The 17,684-nt window shown below is 41.8% G+C and overlaps 1 protein-coding gene across 2 annotated transcripts in view; it reads right to left on the bottom strand.

Moving 5' to 3' along the window:
- prmt3 (protein arginine methyltransferase 3) overlaps positions 1-16,984 on the bottom strand; it is a 179,955-nt gene extending 162,971 nt beyond the window's left edge. The window contains exons 1-4 of one of the 2 annotated variants that reach the window (XM_052029301.1): positions 16,053-16,984; positions 10,906-11,026; positions 1,096-1,178; positions 905-954 (exon numbers count right to left, since the gene is read on the bottom strand). In XM_052029301.1, the coding sequence (XP_051885261.1) occupies positions 905-954; positions 1,096-1,178; positions 10,906-11,026; positions 16,053-16,110 (312 nt within the window). In that variant the 5' untranslated portion in view covers positions 16,111-16,984. Of the gene's footprint in view, positions 1-904; positions 955-1,095; positions 1,179-10,905; positions 11,027-15,928 lie in introns of both variants that reach the window. The other variant, XM_052029300.1, reaches the window with a different exon arrangement.
- Between the last annotated feature and the right edge of the window lie 700 nt (positions 16,985-17,684).

The following is a 17,684-nucleotide window of genomic DNA, read 5'->3' as shown; positions in this document are numbered from 1 at the left end:
CATCGGAGACCGAGGGGTGACCTAAAAGAGGTTCATAAAATAATGATGGGCATAGATAAGGTGAATAGTCAAAGGGGGAAAGGGAGAGGGGAATGATCTAAAAGGAACCCGAGGGGCAACTTTTTCACACAGAGATGGTGAGTATTAGGAAAGAGCTGCCAGAGGAAGTGGTCAAGGTGGGTACAATTACAATGTTTAAAAGATAAGATATCTTTATTAGTCACATGTACATCGAAACACACAGTGAAATGCATCTTTTTGCATAGGGTGTTCTGGGGGCAGCCCGCAAGTGTCGCCACGCTTCTGGCACCAACATAGCATGCCCAAAACTTCCTAACCTGTACGTCTTTGGAATGTAGGAGGAAACCAGAGTACCCGGAGGAAACCCATGCAGACACGGGGAGAACGTACAAACTCCTTAGACAGCAGCCGGAATTGAACCTGGGTCGCTGGCGCTGTAATAGCGTTATGCTAACTTGGACAGTTAGATGAACAGGAAAGGTTGAGTGGCGTGTGGGTCAAACACAGGCAATGACACTAGCTCAGTTAGATAGTTTGGTCAACATGGATGAGTTGGGCCAAAGGGCCTATTTCTATGCTGTATCACTCTATGACTCTATCTGGTGATATATGTATCATTTTTCTCATTGATTCATGTATATTCTTTTCTGGTTGGCAGCTAGTTTCAGGTCCCATTACTGTCAGTTTCTTCACATCACCAAATATATAAACAGTTGTTGACAGTTTTTGCAAATGTGTTCGATTGAAGTTTTATGTGATTCTACATGAACTTCCAGATCACACTGAACTTTGTGTAAAAAATTACAAGGGCCATCCCAGATAGTTAAATACCAAGATTAACAAGGAAGAAAAATGGACAGAAAATTAATTTCACAAAACTTACTGTAATTCTAATAAAATTGACAAGCTTGATGTACCTATAACAATCAAGACCTGAAAAACAAAAGAAAAGTACGTTTTCTTTCTGGTAACAGGCAGAATCAAAAAAACATTTGTCTTGCAAATAACATTCAGTAAATTTGGAAAACATGACGACTTTACACCATCTAGTATCAAGAGTGAATAATAACTTACCATGCTTGTAGACCATTTGATTAATATTAAACTGATGCTCTGATGTACAGTGAGAAAAGGTATCTTGAGCAGAATGGAATAACCTGCACATGGAGGAAATGAAAAGCAATCCAATTACCTAGTTTTTATTTTAAACTCTTAAAACAGAGGCTATTAGCTCTATTTAACAGCAATATGGTCCAAACTCACTGCCCACATTCTGATCCAGATAAGCAAGACTGACCAAGCAGACCTGTATCAGTCTTCCTGTGAGATGTTATAAACCGTTCAAATTAGTTTAAAAAAGGTAAAATAATAAATAATCTTATGGTTCTGTTGCGTCCTTGAAATTATTTTACCTCAATGTTTTTAGTTAAAGAAAAATATAAAATACAAATACATTTTTCCTTGGGTTCAATTAATCCATTCAAAAAATGGGGTTGTGCTACTTGTGTTTGCCATGGCTGAACGGCCAGATGTGAAGTGCAACTGACATCTTGGTCCAGCTTCATGTTCTGTCACTGGACTCAGTGGGGAGCCCAGATTGACCTCCAGCCTCCCTTTGATTTCAATATTTCAACACACAGAAATGGAATTCAAAGATGAGCTGACCCACACAGAGTTCATTGCTGGCGATTCCCTATGGAACTTGGAATTGGTTTATTATTGTCACTTATACTGAGGTACAGTGAAAAACTTGTCTTGCATACCGTTCATACAAATCAATTCATTACACAGTGCAATGAGGTAGTACAAGGTAAAACAATAACAGAATGCAGAATAAAGTGTCACAGCTACAGAGGAAGTGCAGTGCAGGTAGACAGTAAGGGGCAAGGTCATAATTGTGAGATCAAGAGTCCATCTTATTGCACTAGGGAACAGTTCAATAGTCTTATAACAGCGGGATAGAAGCTGTCCTTGAGCCTGGTGGTAGGTGCTTTCAGGCTTTTCTATCCTCTGCCCCGATGGGAGAGGGGAGAAGAGAGAATGTCCAGGGTGGGTGGGGTCTTTGATTATTAACTTTTCTCTCTTTTTTAGGTAACGCCTTGGGATGGAAGATGACTTGCATCCACTCCAGTCATGTGGGTTCTGAGGTGACTGATGAAGCCAGTGCGAGACCAGCTGATGGGACAAAAGGTATCTGGCATGGCATCTGGATGAACAGTTTGGAAGCTCTGTTTCTGTGGGCTTCCATGTGCTTTCAACATCTCAGTGCCATCCAAAAGCTCTTTCTCCATTTCGAGTCGTCACAGCCTAAGGATTCCCAGGAATTTGGAAGGGGGGGGGGGAGATGGTAGAGGAAGGTGGGAACATCACAGGGAAGATCCTTGAATCTTTTCCTGTTTCAGATCGATGCCTTTTCAAAGCTGCAGAAAAAGATTATGGGGGCAAGAGAACAAAACGGTTGGTCTCTTCTGCCTCACAAAGTTTTTGCTTTGAGTCTGAATAAGTGACCCAAAGTATCCAGTTGCCCATCACCTTAATTCTCCACCTGATTCCCACTCTCCCATTGGTTCCTACACTGTTATAACATTGCCCAACAGAAGCTCAAGGAACTGTACTCACTTTTCAACAAGGCATATTATAATTTTTTGACTCAACAATTAGTTTTGCAATTTCAAATATTTATAAATCACATTTCCAGCAAATACATTCACTTCCTCTGCTTCTGGGAATTTCAGATTTAATTTGTCTCCTCCCATTTATATCTCTCCCAAACATACCTTTCATTACTCACTCGTCTTCACCATGACCTTTCACCCAGCTCTATCACCTGCCTGGTCATTCAATTTATAGAATCATACAGCACAGAAACAGACCCTGTTATCCACACCAACCAGGATGCCTCTCTATGCTAATCCCATTAGTCTGTACCCCACTATGCCCATCCTGTCTAAGTACCTGCCCAAATACCTTTTAAGCATTGTGATTGTATCTGCCTCTACCACTTTCTCTGGCAGCTCGTTTCAAATAACCACCACCCTCTGAGTGAAGAACTCAGATCTCCTTTAAATTTATCTCCTCTCACCTTAAACCTGTGCCCTCCAGTTCTGGACTCCCCTGGTTTGGGAAAAAGATTTTGATTATCCTATCTATGCCCTTCATAATTTTACAAACCTCTATAAGGTGACCCCTCAGTCTTTGACGAGCCTCTACAATCTCTCCTTATAATTACAGCCATTCATTTCAGGCAACATCTTGGTGAATCCCTTCTGCACTCTCTATATTGCTACCACATCATTCCTGTGGTGTGGCGACCAGAACTGTACACAATATTCCAAATGCAGTCCAACCAATGTTTTGTACAACTGCAACCTGATGTCCCAATTTGTCCTGCCAATTTCCCTCAAGTTCTCTACCCACTTCTCCCCAACTTTTCCTGCACTTGAACCGTTCTTCATCTGTATTCGGTTCCTGTTCTGATGAAAGATCATCAGCCTGAAGAATTAATTACAGTTCTCTGTCCACAAGCACTACCCAACCTGCTGAGCATTTCTGACAGTTTCTGTGTTCATTTCAGATTTCCCAAATCTGCGGCAATTAGTTTTGTAAATTAATGTGATGCTGGTCTTCATCACAATAGGGTTGAAAGGTCAAATGGAGGGAACTATACTTAAGCTGAATAGCTGTTTGGTCAAAACCCACGTAGAGTATTGAGGACTACTGACCTGGGAAGAACACACACTGGCACCAAAGTAGGGACAGAATAGATTCACTAAAATAATATTAGAAAGGGGAGGGTAAATTATAAAGTCAGATTATATCCACATTTAACATGGATCAAGGTTAACATTGAAGTGATTTGACCAGATAGATGCAGGGAAACTGTTTCTTCGAGAACATAGAACACTACAGCACAGTACAGGCCCTTTGGCCCACAGTGTTGTGCCGACATTTTATCCTGGTCTAAGATCTATCTAACCCTTCCCTCCCACATAGCCCCCTATTTTTCTATCATTCATGTCTCTATCTAAGAGTCTCTTAAATGTCCCTAATGTATCTGTCCCCACAACCTCTGCAGGCAGTGCATTCCACGCACCCACCACTCTCTGTGTAAAAAAAACTTACCCCTGACATCCCCCTTATACCTTCCTCCAATCACCTTAAAATTATGTCCCCTCGTGTTAGCCATTGTCGCACCGGGGAAAAAGGAAAAAATCAAGAACACAAGACACAAAGGTAGGCCATTTGGGAGCAAAATTGCCACTTTTTCACAAAAAAGGGCATCAGAAGCTTGCAATGCAATGCTCTATAATGCTGAAGATACAAGGATAATTAAAATGTCCACAATGGTTAGCTTGCACTGAGAACTGGAAGAAACTGATCAATGGAAAAGGAAAGCTATAAAAACCAACTATTCCCTGACTGGAATCTCCAGTGCTTAAAAAGTCTGAACTAACAGTGTGCTGCAAAGGTAGACAATGAACAGAAGGGGATTCACTTAAATGGGGGATTCACTTAAATGGAGGATTCACTCATCCAAACATGAATGCAGAATTTCAAAGTGGTTCACAGTCACAACTGGGAATTGTAATATTTGACTGCTTCAAGGGTTAGTCATGTTTCACTTATGCCACTACATCAAGGAAGCCAGAAGAGACAGTGATCACCTTGCTCTAGGATGCGTTAATGACCCAGAAAATGTACAACAGATGGAAGTTATAGAACCCCAGGGGAACAAAATAATCATCTTTAACAAGACAGGAGAGAGAAGTAATTAAAAACAAGAGCAAAATATGTAACTTCAAATGGGCTAAATTCAATGAAATGAAGAAAAGATTAAGGACAGTGGGGAGTTAGTTTTCAACAGCGGCTCAGATTCTGTGAAGTAAGATGGTGAAACTATTAGCGAAAGAAGAGGAGAAAAGGGTCCCAGTGCAGGGAAATAAAGAATGAAAGAGATAAACAAGGAGGAGCAGGAAAATGATGAGAGCACATGTTCCCATCAGGAAGGGACAATGTCTATAAACAAAAGAGTATACACACAAAAAGAGTTAATAAATAGGGTCTGGCCAAGAAAAAAATGGCAATAGGACGGGTAGGTCTATTGTACGAAGTAAAAATGTTAACATGTCTAGAAAAGTTAGAGATTTTAAAAACTTTAAAATGGGATAACAATAAAGGTGCAATATTTAATGCGTGAAACATTCGCAGAAAGTGGATGAAATGACATCACAAATAGGGGTAAACCTAAGATTACAGAGACATGGCTGCTGGATGACCAAAGCTGAGGACTCAAAATCCAAGTATATTTGACATATAGGAAGGATGAACAAAAAGGAAATGGAGATAGGGTGACGTTGTTAGTAAAACATGAAGGCAGTGCAATAGGGAGAAAGGATATTAAGTCAGAAAATGAGGATGTGGCATCAGCCAAAAGCGCCAAAGGCCAGAAGACATTGGCAGTTGTCTACAAGTCTACAAATAATATCAAGAGTGTAAGGGATGGCATCAACCAGAAAATTAAAGATGCATGCAGCAAGGGCATTACAGTAATCATGGATAAGTTTAATCCATATATGGATTTCAAACCTAATCAGTAATTCCTGGAATGTGTACAGGATTTTTTTTGGACCAGAATGTTGAACAGCCAACTAGAGAAGAGCTAACCTGGACTAGATATCATGCAACGACAAAGGGTTATCTAATGATCTCGTTGGGAAAGGTACATTAGGGAAGGGTGACTATAACATGACACAATTCTTCATTACGATGGAAAGTAGTCAAAACCCAAAACTAGGATCCTAAGTCTAAACAAAGGAAGCTACATGGGTATGAGGAGTGAGTTGGCTATGATAGAGTATGGGCTTCATTAAAAGGCATGGCAGAGGATAGGCAATAGCTAACATTTAAGAAAAAAATCCAGGAACCAGAACAGTTACACTCTCCTTTCTAGCATAAAATTATGAAAGGAAAAAGGAATACAATCACGGCTAACAGAAGAAGGGTAGTGTTAGATCCAAAGAGGAGTCAAATAAGGTTGCTAAACAAAAGAGCAAACCTGAGGAGTTTATATTTCAGCACTGAGGAACAAAGCGATTGATAAAGCAAGCAAAAACAGAGTGCAAGAGTAAAGTTGCAGAGATCATTAAAGTGAATTATAAAAGCTTCTACAAATATTTAAGAAGAGATGGAACCAACTGTCGGTCCCACAGTCAGAAACGGGAGAATTCATAACAGGGAACAGGGAAATGGCAGAGCAATTAAACAAACACTGGTTCTATCTTCAAAAAAAAAAGAGGTCACAAGCAAGAATCTAGAAATGTCAGCGAATCAAGAATCTAATGGTGAGAAACTGAAGAAAATTACTATCAGTAAGAAAATAGCACTGCAGATATTAATGGCACTGAATGCCAAAAAATCCCCAGGACTGATAATTTGCAAGCCAGAGTACTTAAAGAAAGTAAGTTCTATGTCCTATGAATGCATTGATTATAATTTTTCAGAATTTTGTAGAATATGAAATTGTTCCCACAGACTGGACGGTGTGCAATTATCCCACTGTTTAAGAAAAGCAAGAGAGAAAAGAGGAAAATAGACTGTTCAGCCTAACATTAGTAGCAGGAAAAATAGCAAAATGAGATAACAGGACACTTGGAAAATATTGACGTGTGAACATGGGTTTCTGGAAGGCAAATAGTCCTTGACAAATCTACTGGATTCTTTTGGGAGAATGGACAAGGGAAAACCAATGTGATATGGTGCACTTGGATCTTCAGAAGCCCTTGATAAGATCCCACTTAAAATGTTAAAGTGCAAAATTAAAATACAAGATGTTGTAGGTACTGTATTGACATGGATTGAAAACTGAGGAATACTTGGCATGGATTGAAAGTGGTAGGAATAATGTGGTCTTTTTTCAGGTGGAAGGTGGTAAATAGTGGGGTAGCACAGGAAACAATGCTTGGGCCATAGCTATTCACAAAATATATCAACGATCTGGATGGGGGACAAAATGGAATATTTCAAAGTTTGCTGGCACTGGATGAATTGTGGAGAGGATGCAAAGAGGTTTCATGGCGAATTAGATAGATTGAGTGAATGGGCAAGAACATGGCAAATGCAGTACAACATTGATAAATGTGAAGTTATCCACTTCAGAAGGAAAAATAAAAAAGTAACTTATTTAAATTGTGTTTGTTTGGGAAGTGTTGATGCGCAAAGGGACTTGGGTGCCCTTGTACACTAATTACTGAAAGCAAACAGTTAAAAATGGTGTGCTGGCCTTCACACCAAGAAGAACGAGCAAGGAGCAAGAATGTCTTGCTACAATTATACAGGCATTGCGGAACAGAGTATTGTACACAGTTTTGGTCTCACTACTTTCCTTAGAGGAAGTGCAAATAAGATTCACCAGACTAATTCCTGGAAGGAAGGACTGTTGTATATGGAAAGGAGAGATTAGGAGAGAAGAGAAATTCACCAAGAAACCACTGTTGTTGGTAAAATCTCAGATGGTGACAAGGAGGCATACAGGAGTGAGATAGTTCGGCTGGTTGAGTGGTGTTGCAATAACAACCTCACACTCAGCGTCAGCAAGACCAAGGAATTGATTGTGGACTTCGGGAAGGGGAAGTCAGGAGAACATATGCCAGTCCTCATTGAGGGAAAGGATGAGCAGCTTCAAGTTCCTGGGTGTCAACATCTCGGAGAATCTATCCTGGGCCCAGAACGTTGATAGAATCAAGGCGGCGGCACGCCAGAGGCTCTGGTTTATTAGCAGTTTGAGGAGATGTGATACGTCACCAAAGACTCTTGCAAATTTCTAGAGATGTACAGTGGAGAGCATTCTGACTGGTTGCATCACAGTCTGGTATGGAGGCTCCAAAGCACAGGATCACAAGAGGCTGCAGAGGGTTGTAGACTCAGCCAGCTCCATCACGGGCACAACCCTCCCCACCATCAAGGACATCTTTAAGAGGCGGTGTCTCAAGGCAGCGGCATCCATCACTGAGGACCCTCACCACCCAGGACATGCCCTCTTCTTGTTACTACCATCGGGAAGGAGATAAAGGAGCCTGAAGACCCACACTCAATGACTTAGGAACAGCATCTTTCCCTCCGCCATCGGATTTCTGAATGATCCGTGAACACTACTTTGTTATTCCTTTTATTTTGCACTATTTATTTACTTCGTAATTTATAGTAATTTTTAATGTCTTGCACTGTACTGCTGACATTAAAACAATAAATTTGATGACATATAAGTTAGTGATAATAAACCTGATTCTGATTCTAGGTCGACTAGGTTTGTATTCACAACAACTTAGAAGCATGAGAAGAGACATAATTTTAACATACAAAATTCTGACAAGGCCAGTCAGACTGGATGTTGGGAGGATGTTTCCACATAGCAGGTTGTCTAGAACAAAGGGGCACAGTCTCAGGTTGTCAGGCAAGGGAGTTAGGACTGAGACAAGTGGTTAGCGTAACACTTCACCGCACCAGCAACCCGGGTTCAATTCCGGCCACTGTCTGTAAGGAATTTGTACGTTCTCCCTGTGTCTGTATTTGTTTCCTCCAGGTGCTCCAGTTTCCTCCCACATTCCAAAGATGTACAGGTTAGGAAGTTGTGGGCATGCTATATTGGCGCTGGAAGCATGGCGACACTTGTGGGCTGTCCCCAGAACACTCTACGCAAAAAGATGCATTTCACTGTGTGTTTTGATGTACATGTGACTAATAAAGATATCTTATCTTGTAAGATATTTTATCTTATCTTATAAATGTCTTCACTCAGCTGGAGATGAATCCGTGGAATTCACTCTCACAGAGGACTGTAGAGGCCAAATTGCTGAATAAATTTAAGGAGATGGATAAACTTCCAGCTGCTAAAGGCATCGAGGTGTATGGGGAGACGGCAGCAATAATGATATTGAAATAGAGGATCAACCAGGATTGTATGGAAAAGTAGAGCAAACTTAAAGAGCCAAATGGCCTACTCTGGCTTTTATTTTCTGTACCTATGCAGTGTTCAACAGTATTGAAGCATTTTTAGGATTTGTGGGGTTTTTTTTTGAGATTTCCTTTTTTAAAATTCAACTTCTTTTTTGTTTCTTAACTTCAACAATGCTTTTAATGTTTCTGAATATTATAGAAACACTCATTGTGTGCTTTAAAGGATTTAAAATTTTGACCATTCACACAAAATCTCAAAGTATGACAGACCTGAAAGTCAATGCTTTTTCCCCCCTCATTCTGTGGACCACCCCATGTAATTTTTTTTTCAACAGCCCCACCACAGAGAAGCCCCTCTAATGGTTCTCTGCCTGTTCCCAGTTCCAACTGAGGAGTGGGAAGGATAGAGGGAAGAAAAGTAAGGGAGAAATGAAAAAAAAATTAAATTGCTGAAGGTTTTGTCTTCTTTCTCCTGAGCCAAATGATGAGTGATCAAAGCTCGTGGCTCAGTGCAAACTCTACCTCAACATTTCAATATGAAATAATTGAAGCATGAAAATATAATGCTGAATACATAAATGGATACACGACCAAAATCAATAAATACAGGTGAAACAAACCATAACCCTAAAACAAAGTAAACACAAGGTTTAGAGGAAATAGACCTCTAAAAGTCCATGGGGGATAAAAAGGAAAGATTCACTAGGCTGACTACAATTCAGGGAAGCATTGGGTCCTGAAAAAAATTAGATAAGCAACTGACCCCTGGAAAATACCCTGGTGTTTGAGGCTACCCTTCAAAATAAAACCCCAGCAAGGAGCAGACAAAAAAAAGAGATGAAAGGCATAAAATGTAAAAGGAATTAAAATATGCGGGTGCATTCTTGCTCTGGACAATTCTTTCTGCCATGCGAACGCATGCAGACTGTAGACAAAGATATCCTGCACAAGGTCAATGACCTTAGCTGGAAATCCTACTAAGACTAAAAGATAAACTACAAATAAAAGGGGTTTATATTGTTTATTCCAGAATGATGACAAAACCAAAAACTTAGTGAGGCACTAATCGATTTGAAGCAGCTAAAAATGTGCCTACATTTCTAAAGGTCAACAGAAATGTAAGAATTTCTGGATGAACAAAGATAACATAAACTGAGATGATTTTAGCCAATCTGCTGGTGGCCAAATAGTATTCCATTTCATGTGAAGAAATGGAATTGATCAGTGCCAAATTTAACTATCATCTGATAATAATAATCTAATAAACAGAAGTCAATAGGGAATCCACAATGCGGTTGATCTAGCCTGACCTACCTCCACAACTTCCTTAAGTAAAGAGCATCATAAGTGAACAGAAACGTTTTATACCAAATGAACTGGAGTACAAGGGGGTAGAAGTTATCCTACAACCAGCCATCATGCAACAAGATTCTGCTTATATTTAAATTATTTCATTTGTTTCATCCGTCTTGATTAACTCCTAAATTCTCTTAAGGTGTAACAGACAATTGCCGACAGAACTCAGGGTTAATCAGTAATTATAAATTAGCGTGCTGTTAAAATCTCAGTTGCGTCATATTCAACAAAGCATAACATTTCCAGGAGTTGTTAACAGCACAAATAAATTGTAAATATCAAAAGTTCTTGTCAGATAGTGAGTACACCAGAAAGGGTGTGGAGGAGCAGAGAATTACAAATACCGACTTCTAGATTTTTCCAGGAGTTCCCAACAGATTTCCTCCATCATCACAGTGATGGTTTATTTTCTTTGCAATTTCATAGGCAGTTGGAATATCAACTTTTATGCCAGTGCAAATTAAATGAATAACAAATATGTAGATTCATTCAATGTTGTAAACCATTACAGTTTTCAGAATTTGAACTTTAATTTGTTTTACATTTACAGAATTTGAATTAGAGGAAACTACTTACCTTTCGCAAAACAGACAGCGTACTTGCAACTCGCATTCGCTGTGATCTTCATCCCAGTCACACCACATATCATCATCAATGTCTAAGAGTTCAGGCATATCATCTGTTTCATCCCCTTTGTCTGTCAGGATAGAAATAGGAGCGGCTGTGACAAAGGTTGAATTAAAGGGAGGAGCACAGGAAAGTAACTCTGCCTTATAAATACAAAATCTATCCACAAAGGAAAGAGCATCCTATATCAACGGGATATCTATTTGTGACAATACAGCAATAACTTGTGTTTGTGTTGCACCGTGATGTGGAAGAATTTCCCAGGACGCTTCACAGGAGCACCGCCAGCCCAAATCTGACCATCAAAAAAGACATCACGAGCAGTGAGGAAACACTTACCAGTCGCTGGGGGTGGGGATTTTATAGAGAATAATAACAGAATTTGTTCAGATGTTTAAAGGTTAAGAGGGTCTAGACTTGGTCAGCAATGGGGGAAGAGGCCAGTTATAGAGAAAGATGGTCATCTCAGTGGGTTAAGGTGCAAATGGGTGCTGGGTGTGGAAGGTTTGGAAAACAGGAGTAAGAATTTTAAATAAAGATTTGGTGGTATGGGAGCCAATACTGGTAAGCAGGCAGAGAGACAATGTGTGACTAACACTAGATTCTGCTCAGGGCATTGGAAAGTAGAGCTTTGAATGAACTTAAACAGAAGGCCAGAAGTGTGTTTAAATACTTAAGTCTGAAAATAATAAAAGCAAGAATTGGGTTTCAAACAGCAGATGGCTCGACTATTGCTTTTTAACCTCGAAAGAAGCTGGAATACAAAACAGTGCAACTTGTAATTCAGCTTATATAAGCCCATTTGGTGTACTCAGGAAGCATTCTTCAGGATAGGATTTAATGATCACTTAGAAAGGCAGGGACTGATTCAGGGGAGTCAATATGGTTTTGTGGATGGGAAATCCTGCCTCATAAATCTGATCAAGTTTTTTTTGAGGAGGTTACTAGGAAAATTGATGAAGGCAAGGCGATAGACATGGTATACATAGACTTTTGCAAAGCTTTTGACAAGGTCCCAAACGGTAGGCTGATCCAGAAAGTTAGGGCACAGGGGATCTAATGAGTTTTGGCAAACTAGGTCCAAAACTGGCTTGGTGATAGGGCACAGAGGGTAGTTGTAGAGGGTTGTTTCTCTGACTGGGAGTCTATAACCAGTAGGGTACTGCAGGTATCAATGTTTAAACTTTCATTGGTTGTCATAGCTCCCTAAAAATGATGACACAGGTGGACAGGGTAGTGAAGGAGGCATTTAGCTTGCTTGCCTTCATAGGCAAGGGTACCGAGTATAGGAGTTGGAGCTATACAAGGCATGGGTAAGGCCACACTTGGAATATTGTGCACCAGACTATAGAAAGGATGTAGTAATGCTAGGAGTGCAGAGAGATTCACCAAGATGTTGCCTGGAATGGAGGGCCTTTGTTACAAGGAGAGATCAGATAGGCTGGGATTGTTCTCACTGGAGCACAGGAGACTGAGAGAGACTCACAGACGTTTATAAAATTATGAGGTAGATAGTCAAAGTTTCTTCCCCAAGGGTAGGGGACTCTAAAACTAGAAGACATGGGATGAAGGTGAGAAGGGAAATATTTAAATTAAATCTAAGGGGCAAATTTTTCACACAGAAGGCTGTGGGTATATGAAACAAGCTGCCAAAGGAGGTGATAAGGCAGGTACAGTCACTGTATTTAAGAAGCATTTGGACAGGTACATCGATAGGAAAGGAATAGAGGGATATGGGCCAAATGCAGGAAAATTGGATAAGCATAGATAAGCATCTCGGTTGCCATGGATGAGTTGGACCAAAGGGCTTATTTCCATGCTGTACGATTCTAGGACTCTCTCTGTGACTATAGTCGTACCATGGGCTGGAATAACACATTATGAAGGCTGGTTGCATAAATGTGGCTTGTATTCCCTGGACTGTGTAATGCAAATAGGAGATGGGCAGTGTTTAAAATGATAAAGATTTTAAGGTAGATAGAGTGTTTTTTTAAATTAATTTCACATTCATGGGATGTGGATATCACCAGCAATTTATTGTCCAATCCTACTTGCCCTTAACCACATAGCTGGATACATAAGGGAAACACTGGGTAAGGATGGCTGATTTTCTTCTCTGAAGAACATCAATGAATCAGATGGCTTTTTCATAGCAGTGTAGTAGTTTCATGGCTACTGTTCAAAATACAAAAAAAAATCCAGATTTAGATTCTGATAGGTCAGAGGTTGGTGCATTTAGTGCACAAGTCGATGCAGAGTGTAGAAAGACTGTGAGGAAGGGTAGACATTTGAAAATGCAAAATTGCAGTCAGTTGGATGGGCTGAAGTGTGTCTACTTTACTGCGAGAAATATCAGGAGCAAGGGTGATGAACTTAGAGCATGGGTAAGTATGTGGAACTATGACGAGGTGGCCATTACAGAGACTTGGCTGTCGCAAGGGCAGGAATGGATGCTGGATATTCCAGGGTTTAGATGTTTCAACAGGGACAGGGACGGAGGTAAAAGAGGTGGGGGAGCGGCTTTGCTGATCAGGGACAGTGTCACAGCTGTGGAAAGGGAGGATGTCCTGGAGGGATCGTCTACTGAGTCAGTGTGGGTGGAAGTCAGAAACAGGAAGGGAGCAATCACTCTGTTGGGAATATTCTACAGACCCCCCAATAGCAGCAGAGATGCTGAGGAGCAGATCGGGAGGCAGATTTTGGAGAGGTGCTAAAATAACAGGGTTGTTGTGATGGGTGATTTCAACTTCCCCAATATTGTTTGGCACCTCCTTCGTGTAAAGGGGATAGATGGGACGGAGTTTGTTAGGTGTACACAGGAAGGATTCCTGACACAGTATGTGGACAGGCCGACTAGAGGAGAGGCTTTACTGGACCTGGTACTAGGCAAGGAGCCTGATCAGCTTTCAGATCTCTCAGTGGAAGAGCATTTTGGAGACAGTGACCATAACTCCTTGACTTTTACCATAGCCTTGGAGAGGGATAGGAGCAGACGATATGGGAAAATATTTAACTGGGGGGAGGGGGAAATCATGAAGCAGAGGGATCTTGGGGGCCACATCCATAGATCCCTCAAGGTTGCTGTGCAGGTCAATAGGGTTGTTAAGAAGGCGTATGGTGTGTTGGCCTTCATTAGTCGGGGTATTGAGTTCAAGAGCCACGAGGTAATATTGCAGCTTATTGAACTCTGGTTAGTCCACACTTGGAGTATTTGTGTTCAGTTCAGGTCACCTCATTATAGGAAGGATGTGGAAGCTTTTGAGAGGATGCAGAGGAGATTTACCAGGATGCTGCCTGGATTGGAGAGCATATTTTATGAGGATAGGTTGAGCGAGCTAGGGCTTTTCTCTTTGGAGAGAAGAATGAGAGGAGACTTGATAGAGTTGTACAAGATGACCGGACAGTCAGGGTGACAATGGCTAACACAAGGGGGCATGATTTTAAGGTGATTGAAGGAAGGTATAAGGAGGCTGTCAGGGGTAAGTTTTTTTTACACAGAGAGTGGAGGGTGCGTGGAACACACTGCCGGCAGAAGTTGTGAGGGCAGATACATTAGGGACATTTAAAAGACTCTTAGATAGACACACGAATGATTCAAGAAATGGAGGGCTGTGGGGGGAGGAAAGGGTTAGATAGATATTAGAGCAGGATAAAATGTTGGCAAAACATTTGGATCAATGGTCCAGAGCTGTATAACTTAAGCACAATGCCACCAATAGTTTAACCACATTCAGATGAAAGAATAAGAACACAAGAAGGGCAGTGGGGAAGCCATGGCCCCTTGCACTGCTCCGACATTCCACAGCACAGAGGGCAGCTGTATCACAACTCCAGCAACACAGATTTCTGACTGCTGCGTGGCATTTGTATGTTCTCCCTGTGACGGTGTGGGTTTCCCCTGGCTGGGTGGGGTTGAGAGTCAGAAGCTCGGCTAAATGTTGTACCAATCTCAGAGGAAACAGACAAAGAAAGTCGCATTCAGAGGCAATCCAACGGCAGATGGGTTCTACTGTTCTTGTTGCCTGCCACAACCCACCTGATTGCTAACAGCATCACAGAATGAACACGGAGAGGCCTGGAGTTGACTGAAACTTCTCAATCACTTCATTTGGAGCTAGTACACCATTCATTGACACATTCCACATTCAACTTCACCAGCTACTACATGAACCAATCACATTCAGCTTAGCTGTCTCCTTCAACTGCAAATACAGTGCAAACAACAAATTTGAACTGTTTGCAATAACAGCCAGTGCCACTGACGTAAATTAGAAACCTCCAACCTTGCAACACTAACCCCACACTCTTCAATCCCCACATTGAACCTTTTTAGCCCCTTCCTCGCCACATCACCAAACTCTGGCCTGCTGTGCATGAAGTGATCCCTGCCCAGCGCTCTTGATGTTTAAATCCATTTGTTTAAATCGATTGGACCATAGACCACACCACAAAATATACTCCTAACATTGTCCTAAATCTTGGTTTTATTTGCAGGCATGGTAGTGTAGTGGTTAGCTTAATGCTATTACAGTACCAGCGACCCGGGTTCCATTCCGGCCACTGTCTACAGGGAGTTTGTATGTTCTCCCCGCATCTGTGTGGGTTTCCTCCCACATTCCAAAGACATACGGGTTAAGAAGTGTGGGCATGCTATGTTGGCGCCAGAAGCGTGGTGACACTCGCAGGCTGCCCCCAGAACACTCTACGCAAAAGATGCATTTCACTATGTGTTTCCATGTACATGTGACCAATAAAGAAATCTTATAATACTGCAAAGACCCCGCAAAGTCAGTACACGCCATTACTCTGCTACCTGCAGGCTGAACAATTATCTCTTTATGCAGAGACTTCAGTTAATGGTTGCAAAAGGAGTTTTTGCAGCTGAGAATACAAATATCTGCAGAATTATCATTCGGGCTGTCTGTGACGGTGCACAGTTCAGAATAATGCAAGAAACAGCGAACAGTCACACCAGGGGAGTGAGACGACGCGACTCCGGCATCTGCAACCTTGTTGCCCCGCGGGTGGCTGCCCATTGATACACTGTGTCCCATCTCACGTTGCTCTTCATTCATCCCTCACCCACGTGTGTTTACCTCGCCCTTCAGCCATGCTCAATCCGCAAGCTCCGTCAGAAACCTTCTCGCTCCGCATCCACTTCCAGGTCAGTGGGATGGTCCATTTGGAGGAAATAGGAAGTGTTGTGTAGATCTTTTTTCAACGAGTTCCTTTAAAGCTCTCTCCATGCATGTAGTTTTTAATCGGTGCGGCCGACCGAGCTCTGGAATTGCTGTTCAGTTGCAATACTGGTCTTTACAATCGTACCAATATCAAGGTTTATGTGTAGCTCCATCTGGTGCCAACGCTGAGAATTGAGTCAATAAACTGGGAGGTTTGCATTTCCAAAGGAACTTTTACAGCCTCAGAACATGCAAAGCGATTTGCAGCTATTGCAAAGGGTTGAACGTCTGCCGCCCACGGTCACGGTCCAGATGAAGGGTCTCGACCCGAAATGTCGACTGTCCTTTTCCTTCCGTAGATGCTGCCTGACCCGCTGAGTCCCTCCAGCGCTCTGTGTGTTTCTGTTGGTATTTACCTCTGTTTGGGGTCGGAAAGTGCTGAACCAGCAGCAAGAGAGGGTGTATGGAACGTATAGGAGAAGGTATATGGTGCTGGACCGGTGGTTTTGCTCGCCATCTTTCACAGAGCCTGCTCCCACATGAAGCCGATTCGCCAGGCCTCTGCACCGGTGGCGATCTGGGCTCCGCCGGGGTTTAAAGGCACACCGGGACTGCTGAGTGGGTGGGTGAGGATTTTCTATGGGTGAAATTTATTGCTGAATGTTGCCCTCTCAATCAGGGCAATGAAATACTCCCAAAATAATAAAATCAAACTGCCACACTCCCAGCTTGATAACCAGTACGATTTTCCATCTGTTTAAAATGTTTAGTTTTACTAGTATTGGTATTGGTTTATTATTGTCACTTGTACCGAGGTACAGTGGAAAAACTTGCCTTGCATAACGATTGTACAGGTCAATTCATTACACGGTGCAGTTACATTGAGTTAGTACAGAGTGCATTGAAGTAGTACAGGTAAAAACAATAACATTACAGAGTAAAGTGTCACAGCTACAGAGAAAATGCAGTGCAATAAGCTGCAAGGTCACAACAAGGTAGATCGTGAGGTCAGAGTCCATCTCATCGTATAAGGGAACCATTCAATAGTCTTCTCACAGTGGGGTGGAAGCTGTCCCTAAGTCTGGTGATACGTGCCTTCAGGCTCCTGTATCTTCCACCTGATGGAAGAGAAAATGACCCAGGTGGGTGGGGTCTTTGATTATGCTGGCTGCTTCGCCAAGACAACGAGAGGTAAAGACAGAGTCCAAGGAGGGGAGGCTGGTATCCGTGATGCGCTGGGCTGTGTCCACAACTCTCTGCAGTTTCTTGCGGTCCTGGGCAGATCAGTTGCCGCACCAAGCCGTGATGACTCTCACTTTCCAAACAATTAAATCACTTCCATTTACGATCACACCAACATGCTGACCTAATTGCTCAAATATATGCTTTATGAATCAACTGTAGATTATGGGTTTCTCTCTCATTCCCCAATGTAGAAATGTAAAGAATTCAAATTATTGCAAAGCAGCAAATATAGTAATATTGCTGACTAATTTAGCAAATAATCAGGGGTATCTCATCATGTATCAAAACTGCATGCATTGGGTG

Source organism: Pristis pectinata, chromosome 14 (genome assembly GCF_009764475.1).
Source record: "Pristis pectinata isolate sPriPec2 chromosome 14, sPriPec2.1.pri, whole genome shotgun sequence".
Lineage (NCBI taxonomy): Eukaryota > Metazoa > Chordata > Chondrichthyes > Rhinopristiformes > Pristidae > Pristis > Pristis pectinata.
Note: the sequence above shows the minus strand (reverse complement) of the source record. Positions and strands in the feature narration are given on the sequence as shown.